This window comes from Ambystoma mexicanum, chromosome 3q, assembly GCF_040938575.1.
Source record: "Ambystoma mexicanum isolate Mex_15411 chromosome 3q, UKY_AmexF1_1, whole genome shotgun sequence".
Classification (NCBI taxonomy): Eukaryota; Metazoa; Chordata; class Amphibia; order Caudata; family Ambystomatidae; genus Ambystoma; species Ambystoma mexicanum.
Genome location: NC_090926.1, coordinates 993,870,767 through 993,894,532, shown reverse-complemented (window position 1 = coordinate 993,894,532; position 23,766 = coordinate 993,870,767). Strand labels below are relative to the sequence as shown.

Sequence of the window (23,766 nt, the reverse complement as noted above, 5' to 3'; positions counted from 1 at the left end):
CAGTATAGGGCTGAAGCAAAGAAGCACCATAGTACACCCTTGAACATTCCTGGTATCAACTAGATTTACACCATCGTGCTGCTCATATACCAAGACCATAACAGTAGCAGGGGAAACGAATGAAACTCCCATCATTACTTGGAACACATGTATAACACGAGAACAGATAGTCAAGAACTGCTTCAGGACAGGACATACGAAGACACCCCCCCCCCCGAAAGAACACTAGGAAAGTTAATCATATTTCCAGGAAAGATGGTGGATTTACTAAAGATGGACTAGTCAAAAATATGCTAAAATGGGCTACATTACAAGCTGGATACAGGAGATTTGCCAGATAAAAGTGCGGACACCTTGGGCACATCAAGTCAAACGCCATGAAGGGGATTTTTGCACCCAAAAGGGAGAAAGACCAGACTCACAAGATGCTGCTAAAGCACCACTAAAAGGTAATCTTCACAATTGTTCCTTCAAATCCCCACATACCATCTGTCATGGAAGGCGTCTCTGTAGCATGCAACTCCTAGACCCACAAATATGCATCCCCTTACAAATAAATAGGCACCTGGCGTTATTTTGCCAATTGAAGCAAACAAAATGCAGGTGTTCTTACGTGATCTGAAGCAGCCTTAAGTATCACTGCACGCAATGAATTTTACTGCAGCGCTTTTATTTTGTTTCCCTACACAAGTTAGGATAACATACAAATTTGTTTTCTATAGTCATGTAAGGACATTAAGGCAACATACAAAAGAAATGTACATAAATTAACAGGTGTAACAGGGTTTGCAACTCTTCCCGATGTTTAGAAGGGAGGGAAACCATGTTGCACAAGGATTAAGATGGAAGGTTTCCCCAAAATCGAACTAGAAAGTGGTGGCAAAACAGGAGTGACATATCCTTCATGAACTCCAACCAGCCCCTGGAATATGAGCACTTGGGAGAGGCCGTCGCACGTCATTACCCCATACAGTTCCCTAGTCCCAACTCGTCCCCAGCTGTACACCACGAGAAGAGCAGCCTTTCACAGAAGTGCTTCTCCTCTACAAGACCTTCATCGCCTATACCAGATTAGATCAGAGAAATGTACAGGGTTCAAGACATTAAGGGAGACAGACAAGTGGTCAAATTGACAAGTGTTCAGTGCCTATATGCCCCATAGCCCAAAGACAAGTTCACTCCAGTTGCAGGGGCTAGCACGAGGTGTACATATTTGCCTAAGCAAATTAATACTCATGAATCACATATGCAGCAAATGCTACGCATCTGCTGCCAGTCCATTGAGATTTAGAAGCATTTGCGATGGACAATGGAGGGGCCAGACTCGTCATATTCCTGTTTGCTGATCCACATCTGCTGGAAGGTGGATAAGGAAGCCAAGATGGAGCCACCAATCCAGACAGAATATTTACGTTCAGGTGGTGCAATAATCTGAAGGAAAAAACAAGAACTATGGTTCAGTAATTGCACTTAGAAAATAAGCCAACCTATCCCACACCGAACCACAACCAAGAGAAGAGAAAACAAAATATTGTAGTGTGCTAACCTGCATTTGTGCAGGCACTCTAAATGGTTTGCCCAGTACACAAGCGGAAATAAAGGCCAGGCTATGCTGTGGCCAAAAAAGCCTGTAAAACTGCATCAGCCCCACAGTTGACCAATACAGACGCATAAAATTAGTTAAACGCAAAAACAATGACAGCCCAAGTTTACAAGCCTACCTTTATCTTCATTGTGCTGGGTGCCAGTGCAGTGATCTCCTTCTGCATTCTGTCAGCAATCCCTGGGTACATGGTGGTCCCACCAGACAATACTGTGTTGGCATAAAGATCTTTTCGAATGTCAACATCACACTTCATGATTGAGTTGAATGTGGTCTCGTGGATGCCACACGATTCCATACCTGCCGGCGAGATAACAGTTTAATACACATGCTGCATGGAACTGAACTTGCAATCTGCAGAATACAGGCTGCACATTTTGCACTCGCCAGACTAGTGATATTGGACACTTGGTGAGAAAGTAGCTGGCCCTCTGTAATACAGCTAGAACTAGTACTCATTATTTTAGCAGCCAACTACCCACTAGGCAGTTAAAACCTACTATAGCCCCTCACAGCCCCCCTCCCATACCGCCACCCAACTGCAGCGTGTTCACAATGTGAAGAGAAAACAAATATTTGACACCTAGGGAAGATGCTAGCCGTTGAAGAACGTACATACCACCCCGAAAAGCCCAACATATTCACATGTTCATATGCATGCACACATGGTTTAGAAAACACATACCCAAGAAGGATGGCTGGAAAAGTGCCTCTGGACACCGGAACCTCTCGTTGCCAATAGTGATCACTTGCCCATCAGGCAACTCGTAGCTTTTCTCCAGCGAGGACGAAGATGCTGCAGTGGCCATCTCCTGCTCGAAGTCCAAAGCAACATAACACAGCTTCTCTTTGATGTCACGCACAATTTCCCTTTCTGCTGTTGTTGTGAAGCTGTAGCCCCTCTCGGTCAAGATCTTCATTAGGTAATCTGTTAAGTCTCTGCCAGCCAAGTCAAGACGTAGGATTGCATGAGGGAGTGCATAACCTTCGTAGATTGGCACAGTGTGCGTTACTCCATCACCAGAGTCCATAACAATACCAGTGGTACGACCAGAGGCGTAAAGGGACAGCACAGCTTGAATGGCAACATACATGGCTGGTGTGTTGAAGGTCTCAAACATGATCTGAAAGGAAAAAGCTGGGTTCAGTACTTTGTAGAACAAGGCAACTTTTTTTTTTAAAAAAAATACCACACTGGATCCGACATGCAGCCATGCATAACAAAGGTTGGGTGAAAAGAAACGCAAGCAGAAGTACAGAAAATAAAGAAACCTGAGACATCAGGAGGGAAATGCCAGAAGAGGTACAGAACCCTGAAAATAGCAAAGAAAAGAGTTGTAGAACGAAGTCAAAATTAAAGATGTGAAAAGGAGGAATAGACTGATGCTGCACAAGTAATACCTGAGTCATCTTTTCTCTGTTGGCTTTGGGGTTCAGAGGGGCTTCTGTGAGAAGGACTGGATGCTCTTCGGGAGCAACTCGGAGCTCATTGTAGAAGGTGTGATGCCAGATCTTCTCCATGTCGTCCCAATTTGTAACTATACCGTGTTCAATAGGGTACTTCAGGGTCAGAATACCCCTCTTGCTCTGTGCTTCATCCCCTACGTAGCTGTCCTTCTGCCCCATACCAACCATGACACCCTAAAAAGAGTCAGAGGGCTCCAGTTAGCGAAACATTAGGGTCGCCTGCGAGTTGCAGCTAAACGCATTGAGGCAGTTTAGTGCCGTTACCTGATGCCTTGGGCGTCCAACAATGGATGGGAACACAGCACGGGGGGCATCGTCACCAGCAAAACCAGCTTTGCACATGCCGGAACCGTTGTCAATGACGAGCGCTGCAATCTCTTCTTCTGCCATTTTGATTCAACTGTGAAGAGAAATTGTCACATTACTTACTGCAGAACAAGTATTTTATGAAATAAATAACTATGGCATGAATTAAGACGAAGCCCCATTTCGGCCCCAGTGACCGACATCACATCTGTGCCATCAATTACACAGAGCAGACAGGACCGGGACTATGGAATTCAACCATGGCGCCCCCTTGGGAACACGATCCAATAGGCGCACATCTGTAACCAAGGCAGCCTACACTGGATACAGCCGTTGCTCTGTAAACAAGTCAAATTCATCAGGGCCGAGCATCATGCGGAAGAGCGCTTGTTTAGAGGCAAAGTTGAATGAATTACCGCATCCTTTGCCTGAAGCAAGCACTGAAGACCCGGAAGGAGGGTGGTGACGACCCAATCCCCACCTAAGTGGCGGCCTCGCGTCTCTGGAAAGACCCAAAAGTCATGAGTGGTACATTTGGAACTCCTCCCAAACCCGTTTGCGTCCAGACTCTGGACATATCAAGGGCAATGCCATTCACCATCACCCCTCTTCGGGTATGGAGTAGTCAAAGAGCGTCCTTAAGAAGCGACAGCCCTTACCATAAGACATCCCAGCAAACCACAAGGGCTGGGTGTTCAATTCCACCCCAGGGAATGCACCAAGTCAAAGGAAAGCGTATCCCGGCGCAGCTGCTTTACGGAGACATGCAGAGTTTCGGGCCCGCCCTGCGGCTTCATCCTAGGGACCAGCCAGTTCAGGCAAGATTCTCTACAGGTGACGCCCATCTTTCAACCCAAAGGGCATCACACGCCATTACACATAGGGGGGGGAAAGCAGGCTGGAGCATAACCTCTTTCCTAACCCCCCGGCCTTCATCCGGAAGCTGAACAGGGGCTACGGGCAAAAGGGGGACAGAGGGAGGGCAGGATGGCTGTACCCCAAGCAGCCCACCATCAAGACATCGGCTAAGTGACGTCACCATCGCAGCCAGCGTTGCCCATATAAGGCTAAACAAACGTCAGGCCACGCCCAACAGCCTGGCCACGCCCACCGTTCGGCGTCAAGAAACCGTTGACTGACCTGGACTCGCAACTAAGGTAGAACAAGAGCAAAAAGGTACGATAACTTTACTTGGAGCGCTGGCCATACCTTAGTGAGGCTCACACCTGCAGTCCCTTAGCCAGCATCCTTTAACTACTGAAACAAGGACGCCAGTAGCAAAGCTACCACGGCCCACAGAACTGGCATCCATAACGGCACTAAGAGTTAAAACGCCCAATTAACAGCCCACAAATGACTAAATGCACCGCATGAAAGCCGTCAATTAAAAAAAAAACCCGAAGAGTTATCGAGATACCCGATGGATAGTGCTAGAGACGCAGCCTCACCTGAGTGGGTTCCCGAGGGCTATAGCTGTGAAAGAAGGACAGGCGTTGTTAAGTCCGATGCCGGCGGCTGAGTGAGACTCCAGCGAGGCGCAGCTATCCTTTTTAACGTGAAACCGAAGGGCGTATCGCAGGCCACGCCCCGCGCACCCAGAACTTCGCCATACATGGGCATCTTTGAGAAACCGGCGGCCGCCATTCGTTCGCGCAGCGCCAGGGCACGTGGGCTCGAGCCGGCTGGGCTGAGGGCGAGGGGAGGAGCGGGGCGTGGCGTCGCCGGGAAGGGGCGTGAACGGGGAGGAGCCTACTGGTCCCGGTAGCACAAGCGCAATGGCTTGTCGCGCGCCCTGCCTCCACTGAGTCCACCCCGGAAACTGCACAGTTCAGAATTGCTGCGGAGAAGCCGGTGCACGTACTCGGTACTCGCACAAACGGGGCTGAGGCTCTTGTGGGCTTATGCAGCCAGATCACCATAACCTTTTATCATCGGTGATGTACAATAATCGTTTTTTTAAGTGTTCTGCTTAAAGTATATCTTGGCAAATCGTATGGTTGAAGATCAGTCTTCGGTTTTGAATGCTAGTTTAGTCTAACGTTTTCGTTTTTTCATAACATTCTGAAGATATTTCCGTCTGCCCCAGTGTCACTGGAACAGCGTTCGCTAATTTAAGTCCTATTTGTGTCAACAGCGTTTTCCCTCTTTTAGTGTTTTCAAGCAAGTGCAACACATTTCATTAGGCACATCATACATAGTCTGGTTCTGGCTGGGGTTGTATTTGCTGACTTGGTTCAATGCAGAGATCTCTGATCGAAGTCGACCCTGTGGGTCTTGCATGTGGTATTGAAGGACATTATCGCCCAATGGGGAAGCCACCGGGGGAAACCAGTACATGTTCTCAGGTGCCGGTGTGATGGGCTCCTTATTCGAGGTATTGCAGTGTGCTTCGCACACAGGTAGTAGGACTTTTAACATGGTTGGCACCGTTATCCTGGCGCAATTGGTGTCACTTCCTAGTCTGTTCCAGTGCTTTTAAAACTGGTTTCCTCTTTTTATCACCAACATTTCTACTGTTCACTGTCTTCATTATCCTTTCTTTTGAAAACAAATATATGCTGCCATCGCTAATTTGTTTTGGGCAGCCGATCATCACTTGTGGTGGCACGCAGAAGGGGGATGGGGTGCGCTCCAGAACTGAATGTAGTACTTCAGACATATCCCCCAAAACTGGAAATGACAACATCACACCAGGTGTGTTTCCCGCTCAAAGGAGGACCCTGTTTGGATATAACTGGACGTAACATAATTGGACACAGTACTGCGATTGGTCCTCTACAAGTTGACATAGCAAACACTTTCGGTTCTGCCTGCAGAACTGGTTACTGGCATGAGATTTAGCAGGTGCAACAATTTGTGCTTTACCATTGGATTTAGTATCCGCGCTGCCCAGTCCTTTAATTTTTGCTGAGCAGGGCAACACCCCAGCACCACCCTTCCTGCTAAACATCCTCATTACTGCTTGTGTTTTGATTATCTTACTGGTCTACCAGCATAATTTTCACACCCATAGTGCCGGATGAGGTCACCAAGAAAGTTTGCTCTATGAACGTCTCGTCCAAACAGGTGCTATCTGCTCCTCTAGAACTATCAAGGACAAAATGTCCCCTCTCGCTCCTCCTTGGGTGAGTTCTGCAACCATTCTTTTGCCACTGGCACTTTCCATTTCTCCTCAAGCACTCCCTAGTGCAACCGCCCCCCTAAAAAAGTCATCTGCGGCCCTACCTACCTGGCTAATTAGCCCTATCTCCACTACCCTTTTACTGGGCAAACTCCCAGAGAAGCTGGTCATCTACCAACTAATCCATCACACTGAATCTGTTGGTTGTCCCCACAACCACCAGTCTGGGTTCAGAGTAGCCAGAGGCATGGAGACTGCTCTCCTGAACACCTGACGGCCTGTTCTCTAACCTTGATTCCAATTCTCCTTCTTCTCATCCTCCTCGATCTATTCTCTTGACTTTTTTGACGCAGTCAATCATTCCACCCTCGTAAATCAGCTTTGTGATACTCTAGACATCCCTGACCAGGCACTGGATTGGTTGACCTCCTTCCTCTCGAACATGCCCTCTCAAGTTCAACTCATCCCTTTCCTCTCCTCTATCTCACTCTGCACCTCTGGCATCCCTCAGGGTTCTATCCTCTGGCCGTGGCTTTTCAAAATTTACCTTCGCCCTCTCACCCACCTGATCACCTTCTTTCCTCATTTTCGATGCTATGGTGATGACACTCCGCTCTCCTTTAAGCTTCCCTCCTCTTCTTCTCTCATTCCGGACTGTCTTGACTGCTAGGCATGGTGTGCTTCTAACAATCTTTGCCTTAATGCCATTAAGACTGGGATCCTTCTCATTGGGACACTCCTTCCCCTTCTACTCTCTGGCTGCCCTCCTTGGGCCCCCTCCCCTTCTTGTGAAGCAAAAAACCTGGGTGTTGTCTTTACTCCCCTCTCTCCTTCTCGCCTCACATTGCTGACCTTGTCAAGAAATCTCACTTTCAGCTTCACCTCCTCAAAGGGCATTCTCCCTTTCCTCACCTTCCCCTAGAAAGTCCAGATATGCTTCTCTCTAGCCTTGACTATTGCAACAGCCTCTTCCTTAACCTGACACTTTCCTTCCTCCGCTCTCTTCCACTAATCCAGAATTAGGACTGCAGGACTTATCCTTGGCCTCAAGCCCAGGGGCCGCATCTCTCCAGCTCTAAAATCTTTTCACTGGCTCCCGGTGGCTACAATGATCACATTTAAGACCCTCTGCATCATCCATATGGAGTTTTGGGGACTGGGACCACACTACATCCAAATCTCTCTCCCTAAATACCTCCCTGCTAGAATTCCTCTGTCTTCTAGCTCTAACTTTCTGTAAGCCAGACTTTTCTCTAAGCAGAGAGTGGGGGTAGATCTCTTTCCTCGGCAGGAGTCTCCCTCTGGAATGGCCTTCCTGCCCCTCTCCGTCTTGAGACGGATATCCTTAAATTCTGGAAGCTTCTCAAGACCTTCCTTTTCTCCTTCCCCCTACCCCTCGCCTGCTAATTCCACCTGTCTATCTGGTGGCCTGTATCACTCGAGAGCCTTACTGGGGCAGCCCCTCCTTCAACCAGTGTCCCCTTTACCAGCACTTGACCCCTGGCATCCTTCCCTGACTAGTCTACTTGGTCTGGTCCATTTTCCCTCCTTCTAGCTTACCCATGCAACCCTGCTTGAGCACTTGCCCTCCTGGGCCTTCATTAGGACTCGCCAAGCCCCTTGCTCCCCACTTTCGCTTCCCACTCTTCCCCTCTCCCTGCACTTCCTTTTACTGCACTTGCATGATCCAAATGCCACAGGCCTAGTAGGACCATTACTGTTATTTCTCCCATGCACCCCCTTTGTCCTTGGGAACCTGGAAACACTTGTTTGATGTATAGGTGGATTACAAATGCTCAACAAACAAATACAAATCAGATATAGTCAGTGTTTGCTGTCCATGTTATTAATAGAGGTGAAAAAAGTGTGACAGAGGCATTCAGAGATGGGTACAAAATGTTTATATTGTAGTCACCCCCAGAGTTTATAAAGTCTGTATTCCCTCTGAGGCTTTCTGCATCATTTTAGGACATGATGTGCTTGGAACATAGTGGTCCTGTACACAAGTCAAGCGTACAGGCCAGATAAACAATGACCCCAGCCCAAAAAAGTCTCCTGATTCATACCCAGAAAATAGTTTGGGGCAGCAGGCTATGCCGTCAAAAGCTATAAGAATGAACTTAATCTGGGATTTTTTGACTCACTAAAAACAGCCGAACTAGAAAACCCTGGTGGCACTCTAAATTTGATATGGTAGATCTTCATTTGTCAGAAGTAACTAAGATCTATAGCAATATCCCTTTCCAAAACCTCTCTACCCCTTTTCTTGTAGAGATCCCCCTTTCAGTTAACTTCTATGACTACTCGCTAGCAATCGCCCGTAGCTGGTATCTATGCATCCACTTTCTCCCACACTGGCCGACGGCCAAATAAGTATGGCCAACAGATCTTTAAAAAACCTTGATATCCTGTCCTGACCCAGATTCTGCCATGAACTACATTGATGCTCACTCCCTAACCCAAGGCGTAACTCAAGTCAAATAAATTGCAGCAGTGACTCCCTGCTGACGTAGACCTCACTTGACCCATCTGACACTGCAGGCTATAGTCTGATTTCAAAACCTTTGGGGAAATCAGACATGAGCAGCCTTTCCAGTACACTGAAAGCAACATGCTGCTCCTTAACTGACTGTCTTTAGACCAGGCATTTTAAAATCCATATTTGATGATTTAATGATGTGTGTGGGAAAAGACGTGCATTTGCCCTTGTCTTTCTAGCACTAATAAGTGTTTGATGCCATCCACCACAATATCCTGTCTAGGAGATTCTGAGAAATTGCCAGCCTTGAGTCTGATTTTAAGTGGCTCAATGTTGTCACCTCAGAAAGGAAATAATGTGTTAACTTGTACCCACCCAGCTTGGGGGTGCTCCCCGTTTGCCATCTGGTGAAAGCCGGCCCATCCACCAAAGGACCTTACTGTGCCTGTCCAGGCCCCTCCACAAACTATGTCTTCGGCCTCCAGACTTGATCCTTGGACTCCTGTGCTCCCTGCATTACTAATAGTGAGTGATGGCTGAACTCTTCCAAAGCTGCCTCCTCCAATTTGTCTGAATCTTTTACTCTGCATATGTTCTGACTTCCTCGCCTCTATTAATCTACATTTCCTCTCACTGCATTTGTGCCTCGTTTTTTTAAAAACGTATTCAAGCTGTGTTTGTTGTTTTTACATTTGTGCACCTCTCTTGCATTGCATTTGTGCCTCATTTTTTATAAATCGAATTTAGGCCATGTATACTTTTTACATCTGTGCACCTCTCTTGCATTGCATTTGGGCCTCATTTTTTAAAAATCGAATTTAGGCCATGTATACTTTTTACATCTGTGCACCTCTTGTCTCTTGAAATTCTATTCCTTTCGGGATTGCATTTATGCCTCTGTGACTACCTCTAGTAGGCCGCCTGGTGAGTTTAGCTAGAACTGTGCTGTGCAGCCATTCCTCTTTCATTCCTCTACTAACCTCTGACGCCCCCATGGCGCTCTCCATCTCACCCATCTTCTCTAACTGCTACACTATCACCTATCCCCCTCTCTCACAAAGTACAGTAGGAAAAAGCACAAAAAAGACATCTTGAGTTTAAACCCTGGACTTCCCATCGCAGACACATACGACAGTGCTTCCTCCAGAGAGGTTTTCACAGATATCCTCTTCTCTGTCCCCTCTCCAGATCTATGGAACCCCATCTCATATCTACTCTCACTCCTTCCACATCTTCTACCATTAACGGTGGCACCAAGTAAGAAGTCCTCTTGACCGGCTTCTCATCTTCACGTTGCTTCGTTAATGTCCATCACACAGGCACTATCCTGATTCGGGGGCCTCAACCCAACCTTCTTCTCTTTGACCAGAGCCTGCCTTCTCTCATTAACTTCCTTCCTTCTCCTGAATCTCCCCTACTACTCTATCTGTCCCTCCTCTGACTGGCGTACTACACCCTTGTACCCTTCCTCAGAAAATCTTCAAAGGCAGAGACCACCTCCACCTGGCGACTCTTAATGACCGTTCAGCCAACAAACACTCTGCTGACATCTGCCTCCTTCTTGAAGACATTGACCTCGACATTCTCGCTCTTACCAAGACATGGTTCAATGCCAGCTCAGTCACTGCTTTTGACTCCCTCCTCCCAGACTGCTTCAAGATCATCGTTAAGCCTCAAACTCACTGCACTGGTGGGGGGTGGCCTTAATCTCTCCCGAGTGGGTTCCTGCTTCCATCTTACCCACTCAGCACTACTCTTCCTTTGAAAGCCTTATTTGCAAGCTGACCACCTCTCCCATCTCTACCCTGACCATTGCTACCCTTTACTGGCTTAAGGCGCCACCACCCTGTTCCTCTCTGAATGGGCTGATTTCTGTTCTTTACTTTCATCCACCTCCAACCTCCTCCTGGGTGACATCAAAATACAACTGGATTCCCCAGGATCTGCATCCACTCTCTTCATTGACCTCTGTACCTCACTTTTGCTCTCCATTCTCCCTTCTAGGCCAACCCATTCAACCGGACACACTGTTGACGCCCTCATACACTGACCTCTCTCTCAGTAGTCACCCCCCAGTAGTCACCCCTATTTCCTGGTCAGACCATTCTCTCCTCTCATCTGGGTCCCTTTGTTCCTTTGGCCCTCTGACCATACCCCAAAAAGCCCTGCCAACCTTGTTCAAAAACATCCGCCTGATGAAACGTTCACGAACATACACCTTCATGCCCCCTCTCTCCACTACCTCCGATTCTACCTCTGACTCTGCTCTCAGCATCTTCCATCTGCCCATCACCACTACTCTCGACATTCTTGCCCTAGTCAAGAGGATCCATCTGAAACCTGCCTCTAAGCGTGACACCTGGTACGACTCTGAACTTGCTGCCCGTTACCGAAAGTGCAGGTTGGCAGAACAGAAGTGGCAAACCTCAGGTTCATCCTCTGACAAACTGGCCTGCCGCCTGCTCCAAAGGCAGACTCTCCATCCATGCAAAGATAAGAGCCCACGTACAAGCACAGGCTTCCGGTGCATCCAACAACACAGCTGAACGTTTCAAGATCTACAGGGAACTATCCAACCCTTCAGCAGTCTTCTCCCCTTCTGCTTCCCAGGCCCTATGCAACGCACTGGCCAAAACCTACACCACCAAAACTCAGGACATCCTGAACACCCTTACTAACCATCCTCCCAGCCCACACCCGCTTGCTTCCTTTGGCCCCTCTCCTTCCTCATTCTCCACCTTCTCCCCTATCACACCTGAAGAAGTTACCAGAGGTGTCTGCTCTGTGAAGATTTCTTCTAAACAGGGTTCGCTCTGTTGGTCGCCAATTTCTGCAATCGCTGTTTTGTCACAGGATCTTTCCCGTCCTCCCTTAAGCACTCCCTTGTGCCCACTGATAAAAAAAAGCCTTCAGCAGACCCTACCTGCCCTGCCAACTAACGCTCTATTTCCATCAGCCCTTCCAGGGGAAACTGCTTGATATAGCTGGCATTGCCCCAACTCAACTCACACACTGAACTTGTTAGTGGTCTCCACGACTATCAAGTAGGATGCCGAGCATCCAGAAGCACGGAAACTGCTCTTCTGAACACCTGTGAATAACTGCTTGCATCTCTGGACTCCAACTCCCCAGCTGTCCTCATCCTTCTCGATCTCTCCTCTGCCTTTGACACAGTCAACCATTCCCTCCTCCTACAAAGGCTCCAGAATACCCTTTGTATTTCCGAATGGGTACTGCAATGGCTGACATCCTTCCTAACTGACCGCTCTTCCCAAGTCAGCCTGGGCACCTTCTCCTCTCCTACCCCCTTCTCCACATGTGGAGTCCCCTAGGGTTCTAACCTCTCCCTTTGGCTCTTTAACATCTACCTTGCTCAACTTGCACGCCTCATCTCCTCCTTCTCCAACTTTGTGTTATGATGACAACACACAGCTCTTCTCAAACTTCCTGCTGACCCTCTTGCACCCTCCATCATTCCTGACTGTCTATCTGCCATCCAGTTCTGTGCACTTCCAACGATCTCTGCCTCAACGCCTGTAAAACTGAGATCCTTCCCATCGGGACCCCTGTTCCCTCCTTCTTCCCTTCACTCTGGCCTCCTGCCTTGGGCTCTCCCATGCTCCTTCCTCTGAAGCCAGAAACCTTGGATCTCTCTCTCTCTCTCTCTCTCTCTCTCTCTCTCTCTCTCTCTCTCTCTCTCTCTCTCTCTCTCTCTCTCTCTCTCTCTCTCTCTCTCTCTCTCTCTCTCTCTCTCTCTCTCTCTCTCTCTCTCTCTCTCTCTCTCTCTCTCTCTCTCTCTCTCTCTCTCTCTCCTCTCTCTCTCTCTCTCTCTCTCTCTCTCTCTCTCTCTCTCTCTCTCTCTCTCTCTCTCTCTCTCTCTCTCTCTCTCTCTCTCTCTCTCTCTCTCTCTCTCTCTCTCTCTCTCTCTCTCTCTCTCTCTCTCTCTCTCTCTCTCTCTCTCTCCTTCCTCACACTCAGGACATTGCCAAGCAGTCCCTCTTTCACCTCTTCCTTCTCAAAGGAACTCTCCCCTTTCTCACTTTCCCCCAGAGGCTACCCGAGCCATGGTTCTCTCTAGACTTGACTATTGCAATAGCTTTCTCCTGAATCTTCCTACTTCCATTCTGCGACCTCCCACCACCCCCTCAGCTAATCCAGAATAGGGCAGCAAGACTTCTCCTTGGCCTTAAGCCCAGAGACTGCATCTCTCCTGCCCTAAAAAGTCTTCACTAGTCCCGGTTACTACATGAATTAAATTCAAATCCCTCTGCATCAGCCACAAGGCTGTCGGGGCCCGGGGACCACACTATCTTCAACTTTATCTTACTAACTACTCTCCCTCTAGACCACTATGCTCCTCTGGCGCCAACTCTGTGTATGTGTGTAAAATGTTTTGCTAAACAGAGGTTAGGTGGCAGGCCGCTTTCCTCAGTTGGCTTCCTCCTATGGAATAGCCTGCCTATGTGCCTTGAGCAGGACTTTATTAAATTCCTGAAGCTACTCAAGACTTTCCTCTTTACCTCCCCCTTCCCTTCTTCTCTCCTCTGCTAATCTCACAGTTGCTGTGATTGGTGTCCGGGCCCTTATGCAACCTCGGAGCCCCTGACCTCCCACACCCAATCGGCCCAGCTCTTGTCTACCCCACAGCACTTGTTTTGGCAGACCCTCCATCCTGGAGGTTCGCACTTACTCCTAATGTGGCTCCAGGCTATGTAGCACTGAACAACTCACACTTCATCTGTGGCTCTCCCATGAGCCCGGACCCCTCACCACTTACCCCCTACCCCCTCTGCCCTTCTCCTTGCTGCACTTGCACATTCTGAATACTCACAAAGCATAGTAGATTCGTCTTTTCTACCTTTTTCCCTCCACTGCTCTTTTAAATATTGTATTTTTGTAATGTATTTCACGCCCTTGTTCCCTTCCCTCACCCTGTGGGGCTTTGAAACCATATTTTACTTGCTGTATAAGCACCTAATAAGCAAACAATAAATACATTACATTTGGAGTTCAGTATTGTTCCCATAACGCTTACTATTGATTTTGAATTTCCTGGAACAGAAATGTGCAGAGTAACAATCCGCCCTGAATGTTTGGATTAGTAGCAATTTCCTTCAGCTGAAGACCGAGATGCTAGTTGAAGGGAGTCTGACATCCAGCATCAAGGCTTTCATATCCTCCATGACAGCCCTTCTCAGGTCAAACCCCAGTTGTGAAAATCCTAGACAATTACCATAACCCAGCATCATTGCTGGAAGTGAGGTGGAGCTGCACCTGTATGAGCAGGGTCTTCCAGACGTGGACCCCATGCTCACTATGCTCAGAGAGGCACAGCTCCACCTCACTTAGGCCAGACTAGGCCAAAACATGTCTGGGGTTGCTGCTGGTACTCTTGTTCAAAAGAGGATTGCCTGGCATTTCGGTGCTGGACTACTCAAGTAGGCGGGACAAAGACTGAAGTGCAAATGGATATTCCACCTGTGTGAAAGGTACAGTGAGCTCAAATGTGGCTTTGGACCCTCAAGTCGGCACCTTCCAATAGGTCATTAGTCGGTGCTCGTTCTCGCCAAGGGGCCCCATACCTCTTTTTCTATGTTTAAGTAACTTGGCGTTGGTCACCCTAAGTTACCTAGGGTTATCCAGACGTGGACCCCTTGCTCACTGTGCTCAGAGAGGCACACTCCACCTCATTGATGAGGCCCAACTAGGCAGAAACACTTGTTGCTTCTTGGTACTCTGGTACAAAGGAGGATTGCCTAGCATTTCGGTGCAGAACTGCTCAAGTGGGCGGGACAAAAACTGATGTGCAAATGGCTATTCCGTCTTTGTGAAAGATACAGTGAGCTAAAACGTGGCTGCAGACACTCAGGCGGGCACCTCCCCATAGAACAGTCATTAGGCCGTTTTTGTTCTCGCAGAGGGGCACCCGTACCTCTTTTTCTGTATTTTCATATACTGTATGTCACTGCACTGGCCCAGACACAGCGGATTGTTCATTTCAATGTTTTCATGACTTTTCATTTCCCCACTGTATTTTAAACTTGTTCCGACCCCAGGCGACAGCTAACAGCTGCCAATTTTACAACCAGCCTGTAACCTCCCCCATGCACCCCCTTTTTCTGTCACTTGGACAGCTGTGTTCATCATGGCACCTCTTTCAAAAGTATTCACCTGCCTCCACTTCGAGTGTAAAATCCTGGGGGATGACCTGTTGTTACCTACACATTGTCATCCCCACCCCTTGCCCCTTGGACTCATAAGAACAGCTGTGGTCACCACAGGGATGGGTGAGGTGATCCTTGCCATCTTCTGCCTTAGCTGTTGTCCCTAAATATTTCCTAACCTACCCCCGCTACTTGTCACCAGCCCATATGAACCATGGAACAGCTGTGTGAGAACCATTGTGTACATCCTGGAATATGCCCCTAACGGCCATGCCATCCCCCTGCCCCCAGCCTCCTTGATCCCTAAATCCTCTTGCTGGGACCACTGTGGAGGGGAGGGTGCTCTGACATCCTGTGAAATCCCGCCTTGTTTCCATGTCACTTCGACCCTGGGAACTATTGTGTCCATCAGGGGAGGCAGGAGAGGCCAAGCTCTGCAGGGGCAGAGCAACAGCCTGATAGACAGAGGACCAGGGCTCGCTCTATTTTTGGTGGCAGTGCTTTGCTGGACGTGTGGGTGAGGGGCAGAGGAATTAGAGGCCCTTAGTAGGCGCACTTCTCCCAGTCTGGGCTACTCCCCTTTCTTTCCCCTTGTGCCCCTTTCCCCTTGTATCCCTTTTTCCCAAATCTGATTTCCTCTGCCCCACTCTCTCCCTCTTTCTCTGTTTCTTTGGCTCTATGCCACTCTTTCGCTTGGCTTCCCTCTCTGTGCCACCCTCTCGCTCTCTGTGACCTGCTCTCTCTGTGCTGCCCTCTCTCTCTGTGCTGCTCGCCTGCTCTTTCGCTCTTCCTCTGGGTATGCCAGCCATCAATTCCCGCCTTGTTTCCGCAGCCCAGTGTAGACAATCAACCATGTCCAGTGTGCCTAATCTACTCTGCTGGCAATTAGCCTAATTCCCGGTCTGTAATAAATCTGTTTCCTGGTTTTTGCAAAGACTTTTGTGCCTTCATTTGTGTTCCCACTTTCTGTGTAGCCTGCCTGGTATTGCCAGAGGGGGGACCCAGACTGCATACACAGCGCACACCTCACCAGAATCTGTTAATTATCTGGCCAAAAATGGTGGCTTTGCCCAGGGTTATCCCACACGGCCTTCCCCATTTTGACATGCCTTCCACTTCCACACTAGCCATGACATAGGTCCCATTCTTGGTTTGTTCTTCTACCAAATACCCAAACTGCATATTCTAAAGTACCACCCCCTTTCTTGCTTGGACCATAAATTCGTCCATTTAGATATCGCAGTTTTGTTCAGCTAAGTGCTCAATTGAATCCATATTACCAGCCTAAGACCCAACATCGTCCTACAGGCATAAGCTCCCACTGCCCTGCCTAATTCCTAAGGATAATTGGACATCTTGGATCAAGTAAATGTAGCCTTGGCCATTGATCACCCATAACACTGTAGCTCCCTTTACGAAATGTAAGCACACGTTAATCAAATATTTTATCAATAAATGATTTTCTTTCCTTGGAAGCTCCTGAAACCAAAAAAAGCCAACAAAAGAGTCCAGGAAAATATGTGTTCCCATGGTCATCCTTTTTGATACCATATCCATGCCTAGGGCTACAAACACACCATCCTCGGACTACCGGCACCCACAAGAACTCTTTCAAGCATGCCTTGAGAAAGTGGAATATTCATCCAAAGAACCTACGATTCTGCCTGGTACTGACAAGCGAATCAGTGCCCAAATTCAATGTGATCTCATCAGAATAAATTAATGGATCCTGCTTTCAGAGATTAAATCTATATTTGCCCTTGAATGACCAGGCGTTACATGACTTCACCGTAGACCTCCCCACAGCTACCATATTCAATGAATTCGTTCCATTATTAGAGGAACCATAACTAAGATAATTGACCTAAATGAGACGGATTAAATGCCAAAGTAATCAAATGGTGCTAACCAGTCATTACTCCTCTCTTCAACAGACTCATCAACATATCCCAGTCATCTCCCAGTCATGCAAGGACATATCCTTTAGCATTTAAGCATCGGGATGGGGAACTCTTGGCAAGCTAGGCTGAACTGTGGTCTCCCTTACATTACAAATAACCCGGAAACTAAGCATTACATCTAATCTCTCCTCTCAGATCGAACTTCATAACCACCTTTTTGACTTCCAGTCTAGATTTTAGATCCTCAGGGGAGCTGAAATGGTTCTTATGACCACCTACGAAGAGCTGATCGCTGCCAGAGACCAAGGTTACAGGTGCGCATTGAATCTCCTCGATCTTAGGCCCCAGGCGTCCAACATTCTAGATCAGAGTTCTTACAACCTGAAGACATTTGTAACAAGAAGCCTGGTGGTTGAAGGACCCACGTTATGGAACGCTCTACCTCTGGACATGCGTCAAGAGCCCATCCATTTGTGGTTCAGGAAAGCACTTAACATTCTTATTCAGGAATGCATTCTCAGGCCAACTCTGAAACATCAGCGGACCTACCTGGTCTGTCTATGACCATGTTCCACTTATGGCTTTTGTTCTCTTGTTAAATCCTTTTTTAACATTTCCAGACAGTAGTAGAACAAAGCAATTTAGCCCTTTTAAAATCGGGGTAATCTGCTGCTGCGTGCTGGCCCATCTTCTCCTTATCCATGCCCACTTCCCACCCAACCCTTCACCTTTTCCGTGTGCTGCTTTGAATCATCTAGTATACCTGTGGGTTCTAATAAATAGCCAAATAAATAATTCTCTATTGTGGAGCACAACACTCTGATGCTGTCTCGAGGCAACCCATGAAATTGGTAGCATAACTCTACTGCGGTTAAACTCATTCCTATGGTACTGTGTTCCTGAGGTCAAATTAGGGCCCTTACTCTACAAGTTGACCACGCTCTCTTGTGGGTGTGTCACAAAGTTACACTCCCTCTGTTCACCTCAGTATGTACAGGGTACCTTTTGCACTGATCCTCACTAGTTAAAAGATGAGTTAACAAATCTATGCCAAGGAAACACAGATTTGCATCATAATATTTCAATAACTAAAAAGTTGTTGGCATGTCATAGACTGCCTCCCTTAAGTTCAACATTGGATAACCTTCGACTAGTTGCACATCTTCAAGGGTTCCAAAATAGAACATGCTACGCAGCGTCCGTGACCACACATCACTCCCATGCGGCTGCCCTTCCACACCACCACCATCTCATTCTGTCCATAATTTGGGCGTCACCTTGGACTGAGCTATCATTTACCTCAGTTCAGTGCCTACCACCCAACAAGACACATAAGGGTGCCCCTCCAAGAGAAGTCTTGTGTCATCCACAAAATGCAGACGTTTTCGAGAGAAAGAGGGGCTCATCTTTACCCCTAAGACTACCACTTTGCTTCTTTGAGACTGACTTCAGCGGTGCTGGAAAGCACTGAGCTGCCTGGGGAAGAGGGAATGAGACAAAATATTAAACCAAAGATGGGTTTCTCTCGATTTTTTTTCTTCTGCTCTATACATGCAAAACAATTATAAAGAACATTGATTCTAAGACTACACTTTTCCTCCAACTCCTCTTCTATGGGCCCTAACATTTTGTGAACCCCTCCTAAAGGCTCTGTAGAGGTGTAGAAAACACAATAGTGAATTTTGAGCTCAAAACAGCTTCTCACTCGTTTGTTGTTTATTTCTTTGTAATGCGCGCCAGACCCAGGGGTAACCGGGCGCAGCAAAGAGAATATGCAAAGCGTACAATGTTACATGGAATTACAGGGTTACATAATTTACAGTGGTAGAGAGATAGGTAGATACAAACTTAGCAGGATGGATATCTAAACAAGAGTTTAAGGCAGTAATGTCAGGCGAGGCAGTAAGTTATATACAGTGTTACTATAATTATTTACCTTTATGGTATACCTCTAATAATACATATATTCAGTTCAGATGTAGTAGCACACCAAAGGTATCTAACGGTGCATTACATGTTATTGTCATTGATGTGTTTGATGAGATTCTTTCTAAAGTATGAGAAATGTTGGTCTGTTCTCAAGTTGTGTGGCAAGGCATTCCACCATTTAGCAGCTAGCACAGGGAGACTGATACCGCCAATTTTAGCAAGTTTAAATCTGGGTACTACCAGGCAGTTGGAATTGGCGGTTCTTGCTGGTCTACTAGGTTTTTCTTTTTATTTTGTCCATCATGTAGCTGGGAGCAGCGTTATTGAGGGCTTTGTGTGTCAGGGAGATCATTTTTAGGTGGATTTTATTGTCGGTGGAGAGCCATTTATATTGGTGTCTGATGGAGGAGATGTGTTCCCTTTTATTTATGCCAAGAGCAGCTCTTTGGGCGTTATTTTGTAGGATTTGTAACCTTTTAGTGATGGCTTTGTTGGCACCACTGTAAAGGGCATTACAATAATCAAGTCGGAATAATATTAATGCTCTCGCCAGGATCATGCAGCTATCGTTAGATAAGAAGGGCTTACCTGCTCTTATTAATTTACAGGTATATGCTGTGGTGGAAGCTAATGAGTTAACTTGTTTGGTAAAAGACATGGTGGAATCAAGATAGAAACCTAGTGTTTTTACTTCCCTTGAAACCTTGATGCCATTTCCGTCTGTTAAACATGGAATAGTCCGTGCCTAACTTGTTGATATTGTCCTGTGTACCCAAGATAATCAGCTCTGTCTTATCATTCAGGCAGAGGCCATGGGATGCCATCCATGCCTGAATAATGAGGTGCACCCTATTCACCAACTCCCTGTCCTCGTTGTGATCCCCAGAAAGCGGGAGGAGAATCTGTGTATCATCTGCATAATTAGTGTAGGTGATACCTAGAAGGTCCAGATCATCGAAGAGAGGTTTGGTGAATATGTTGTACAAGGTTGGTGAGACGCAAGAACCTTGAGGGACTCCACAAGTGATTGGCGTGGGGTCTGCTGCTGCCGAAGGGGAGAAGACTCATTGTTCTCTCGCTCAAAAAGGATTCAATCCATTTGATGGCATGGGTGGAGAAGTGGGCAGCAGTGTCCAAGTGTTTGCAAAGGACCTTGTGGTCCACAAGATCGAAAGCAGCTGAGAGATCAAGTAGAAGGAGGAGTGCTGTCTTACCTTGATCTCTCAGTTCATCTATTTGGGTCTTTAAATCAATGAGGGCAGTTTCAGTTCCATGAAGTGGACGGAAGCCGGATTGTCTAGCTCCCAATAGTTTGTGATTCAAGGTGTCTTTGAATTTGTATACAGGCAACTTTGTCTAGTATTTTCAGTAAGAAAGGTACCGTAATAATGGGCCGGTAGTTAGGCGGGATAAAGGGGTGTAGAGTCCGCTTCTTGAGAAGCGGGAGCACCCATGATTGTTTTAGATTAGCCAGGATGTTACCTGTAGCGAAGGAGGCATTTATCAATTTGGAGATGAACAGTGATAGGTCTCTGGCAGCATCTTTTATTATTTGTGCTGGGCAGATGTCACCTTTGTAATTAGAGGGTTTGAGAGAGAGGATCATTTTCTCTACCTCTATGGTAGTAGTTTTTGTGAAAGAGAATTTGTTGGTAGGGTCGTTAATGGTGTCATTGAGCGGCGGCTTATTTGGGAGGTTTAAAGATTCTCTTTTTAGTTGGATTTTATTTTGCAACGTTATTTTATTTGCTAAGGCAGTTTGAATATCTGTGCACCAAGTCTTATCCTTAATACAGGTATCTGGTGTGGCAATGGGAGACTCAAGTTATTTAAGGATAGAGAAGAGTTCCTTCATGCTTGAATTAGAGTTGGCAATGCGACCATTTTAGGAGTTGCGTTGTGCCAGGCAAATTTCATTTTTATAAGGCCGAGAAATATTAGTTAAATTAACTTTGTTCTCCTCAGTTGGACATAATTTCCAATCTGATTCAAATTTTCTTTTTGTTAGGCATAGGGCTTTGAGTTCTGGCGTGAACCATTTGTTTAAGTGTGCCTTAGGTTTGCTTGTTCGCATTTTGAGTGGGACGACTTTGTCCATAGTAACACGCATGATGCTATTGTATTCATGAACTAGTGCACTAGATTCAAGGTCATCTGGCAATGCATTTAAGGTTATACCCCAATGTGATTGCACTAATGCCGGGCTTTGGCTTGAATTCTGTGGTCACAAAATCTGAATTCTACTCTAAGAATTCTGCCAAACTCCCACGTCTGGTCATACCCTCTCTCACTTAGGGAGACACATTATAACCAAAAGGAAGTTGTTGGACGGCAGATTTTGAATTGATCTCAACCACTGGGCTAGGCCTGGGCAACCTCCCACAGCAATTTGGACTGGACTGCTCCCATTGTTTGCAAGACCAAGATTGATTTGCACATGATTGGTCCCCTTCTGTGGTGGAGCACATAGGATAAAACAGTGATGTGGATGGTTGTTCAGAGCAATGCCAGTGATTCTCATTAACGCCTCTTTCTCCACCTGGTCCATCCCAACCAGTCTAAAGGACGCATGGGTTCTTCCTTTGCTCAACAAACCATCCTTGCACCTGGACATCCCCCCCAACTACAACCCAATCACCACTGTCCCCTTCCTCCTCACAATCCTAGATCGTGAGGCTTAGCTCCAGATCAAGTCATACCTCGAATCCAACAACATACTTGGACTGGCACCAAAACAGCTCTGTGGACTTAAAATAACAACTTGATGAGACCAAAGATGCCGGCAATTCAGCCTTCCTTCTGTACAACTCGTCTGTAGCCTTTGACCTCGGCGACCATCAAATTCTGTGCCATCACATTGCTTCAGCAGCTCATTTTTCTACTGAGGCTATAGCGTGGATCGGCCCCTTTCTGGCAGACCGCTTCATGAGGTTTTGCGGATAATGCCTCTACCCCCCACCAACTCCCATCACCTGTGGCGTTCCCCAAGGCTTGTGCATCCTCTGACCCTCTAACATTTTCACAAAACCGTTATTTGACCTCCCCGATGACTTGGGCATTTCTTACATGAATTACGCTGATACACTCCTTTCCACTAACCGGAAACTACGGATGTATACGAATTGTTCAAACTACAATTGTTCAAATTACAATTGACCTTTGCACAATCGACTGAATTTTCAAGGTCAACTGTCACTTATATGCGGGGGGACACCACCCACAATCCCCCACCCAATGCAAAAACCCCCACCCAAACCCGTTTTTTATATATATGTGCACATTCCTCATCCCTTCATGTCATACAGTTCCCACCATTTATTTTCTTCCCAAAACTCACAAATCACTTAGACATCCCCCTGGTAGTCCTATTGTCACCTTATGTGGTTCATTATTAGAACATCTGGCACAATTTATTGATGAAACTCTTCTTCCGTTTGTATCCGTATTGCCATCCTACCTGAGGGATACTAAGGATTTCTTACAACATGTGACTAATACACCTTGGGAAGAAGGTTTTATTTTGGCTACACTTGACGTAGTCTCCTTATTTACCTCTATTGAACACACTGTAGGTATCAATGCATGCACATATTTGGACACTCGCTCACTCAATTATTTTGGACACAGCTTTATGATTTTGGAGATGCTCCTTTTCTGTCTACAAAATAATGTTTTTCTGTTTGAGGGGTCTTTCTTTCGTCAAGTTAGGGGGACTGCCATGGGCAGCACATTCACCCCGCCTTATGCTAATCTGGCGACGGGGCGGTGGGAGGCCACTTTTCTATCAGATTTACTTTTGTCTTGTTTCCTAACACAGAATGTCTCTTGATGTCGGTACATCGATGATGTGTTTATTATTTGGAAGGGCACGGAAAGCGATTGGCTATCTTTTGTTAAGAGTATTAATACCAACAAGGCCAACCCAGCTTTACTGAATGTCCTAGCCATTCCGAGATTATCTATCTGGATGTCATCGTCATGTTGGACAGCTCAGGTATTCATACTGCACTCCACAAAAAACCCTCTAACCCTGGTCTGCCCCTTCATACCAACAGCTGTCACCCTCTGTTGTGTAAAAAATCGATTCCTTAAGGTGAATTTATCCGTTTTCGTCAGAACCGCACTAATATTGCCTGGTTTGAGCATCATTGTGCATTGGCAGCTGCTGACTTTGTGAAACAAGGGTATGACAAGAAAACCATTGAAATGGCCTATACCAAGGCACGTGGAATGTCCAGAGACAAACTTTTGTACGATAACAATTCTGCCAAACATAGTACGATTAACCCAGATTGATTATATCTTTTGACACTGCCTCCAATAACATATGGAAAATTGTTGAGAAACATTGGTGTGTCTTAACTCTAGATAATGACCTCAGATCCGTACTGTCCAAACGTCCCACCATGACTTTCAAACGTGTGCCATCCCTCAGACAAGCTGGTGTCCAGTTTCTTGTCTCCAGCTGAAGAAAATGTCTGCTATGACCTGGCTTCCCGCCTCTTCCATGGGATTTACTAAATGTATGAAATGTAAAGCTTGTGCACATGCCACCGTGCTGAAATCATTTGTACACCCGGTCACTAAAATCCCTTACAAGATAAAATATTCCATCAATTGTGACACCACCTTTGTGGTGTACATTCTCACATGTCCCTGTATGAGATGGTACATTGGGAGTGCAACATGTAAACTTAAGTTGCGCATCCTTCAACATCTCAGAGCCATTAAGAACTCGGCTCCAGCGTACCCCATGGCTAAACACTTTAAACAGGAACATGGGAATGACTTTAATC

At 46.8% G+C, this 23,766-nt stretch overlaps 1 protein-coding gene and 1 long non-coding RNA gene across 2 annotated transcripts in view; one reads left to right on the top strand and one right to left on the bottom strand.

The window, feature by feature from the left end:
• Positions 1-649: 649 nt before the first annotated feature.
• Positions 650-5,000, bottom strand: ACTG1 (actin gamma 1). Its single transcript, XM_069655149.1, has 6 exons — positions 4,825-5,000; positions 3,335-3,470; positions 3,005-3,244; positions 2,289-2,727; positions 1,722-1,903; positions 650-1,431 (listed from the first exon to the last, which is right to left on the bottom strand). The coding sequence occupies exons 2-6, from the start codon at positions 3,458-3,460 to the stop codon at positions 1,288-1,290; spliced, it is 1,131 nt and encodes a 376-aa protein (XP_069511250.1). The 5' UTR covers positions 3,461-3,470; positions 4,825-5,000; the 3' UTR covers positions 650-1,287.
• A 194-nt stretch (positions 5,001-5,194) lies between these two features.
• The window catches only part of LOC138583161 (uncharacterized), a 72,635-nt gene continuing 54,063 nt past the window's right edge, over positions 5,195-23,766 (top strand). Inside the window, exons 1-2 of the long non-coding RNA XR_011305172.1 lie at positions 5,195-5,310; positions 9,356-9,501. This is a non-coding gene — a long non-coding RNA (uncharacterized lncRNA). The remainder of the gene's footprint in view (positions 5,311-9,355; positions 9,502-23,766) is intronic.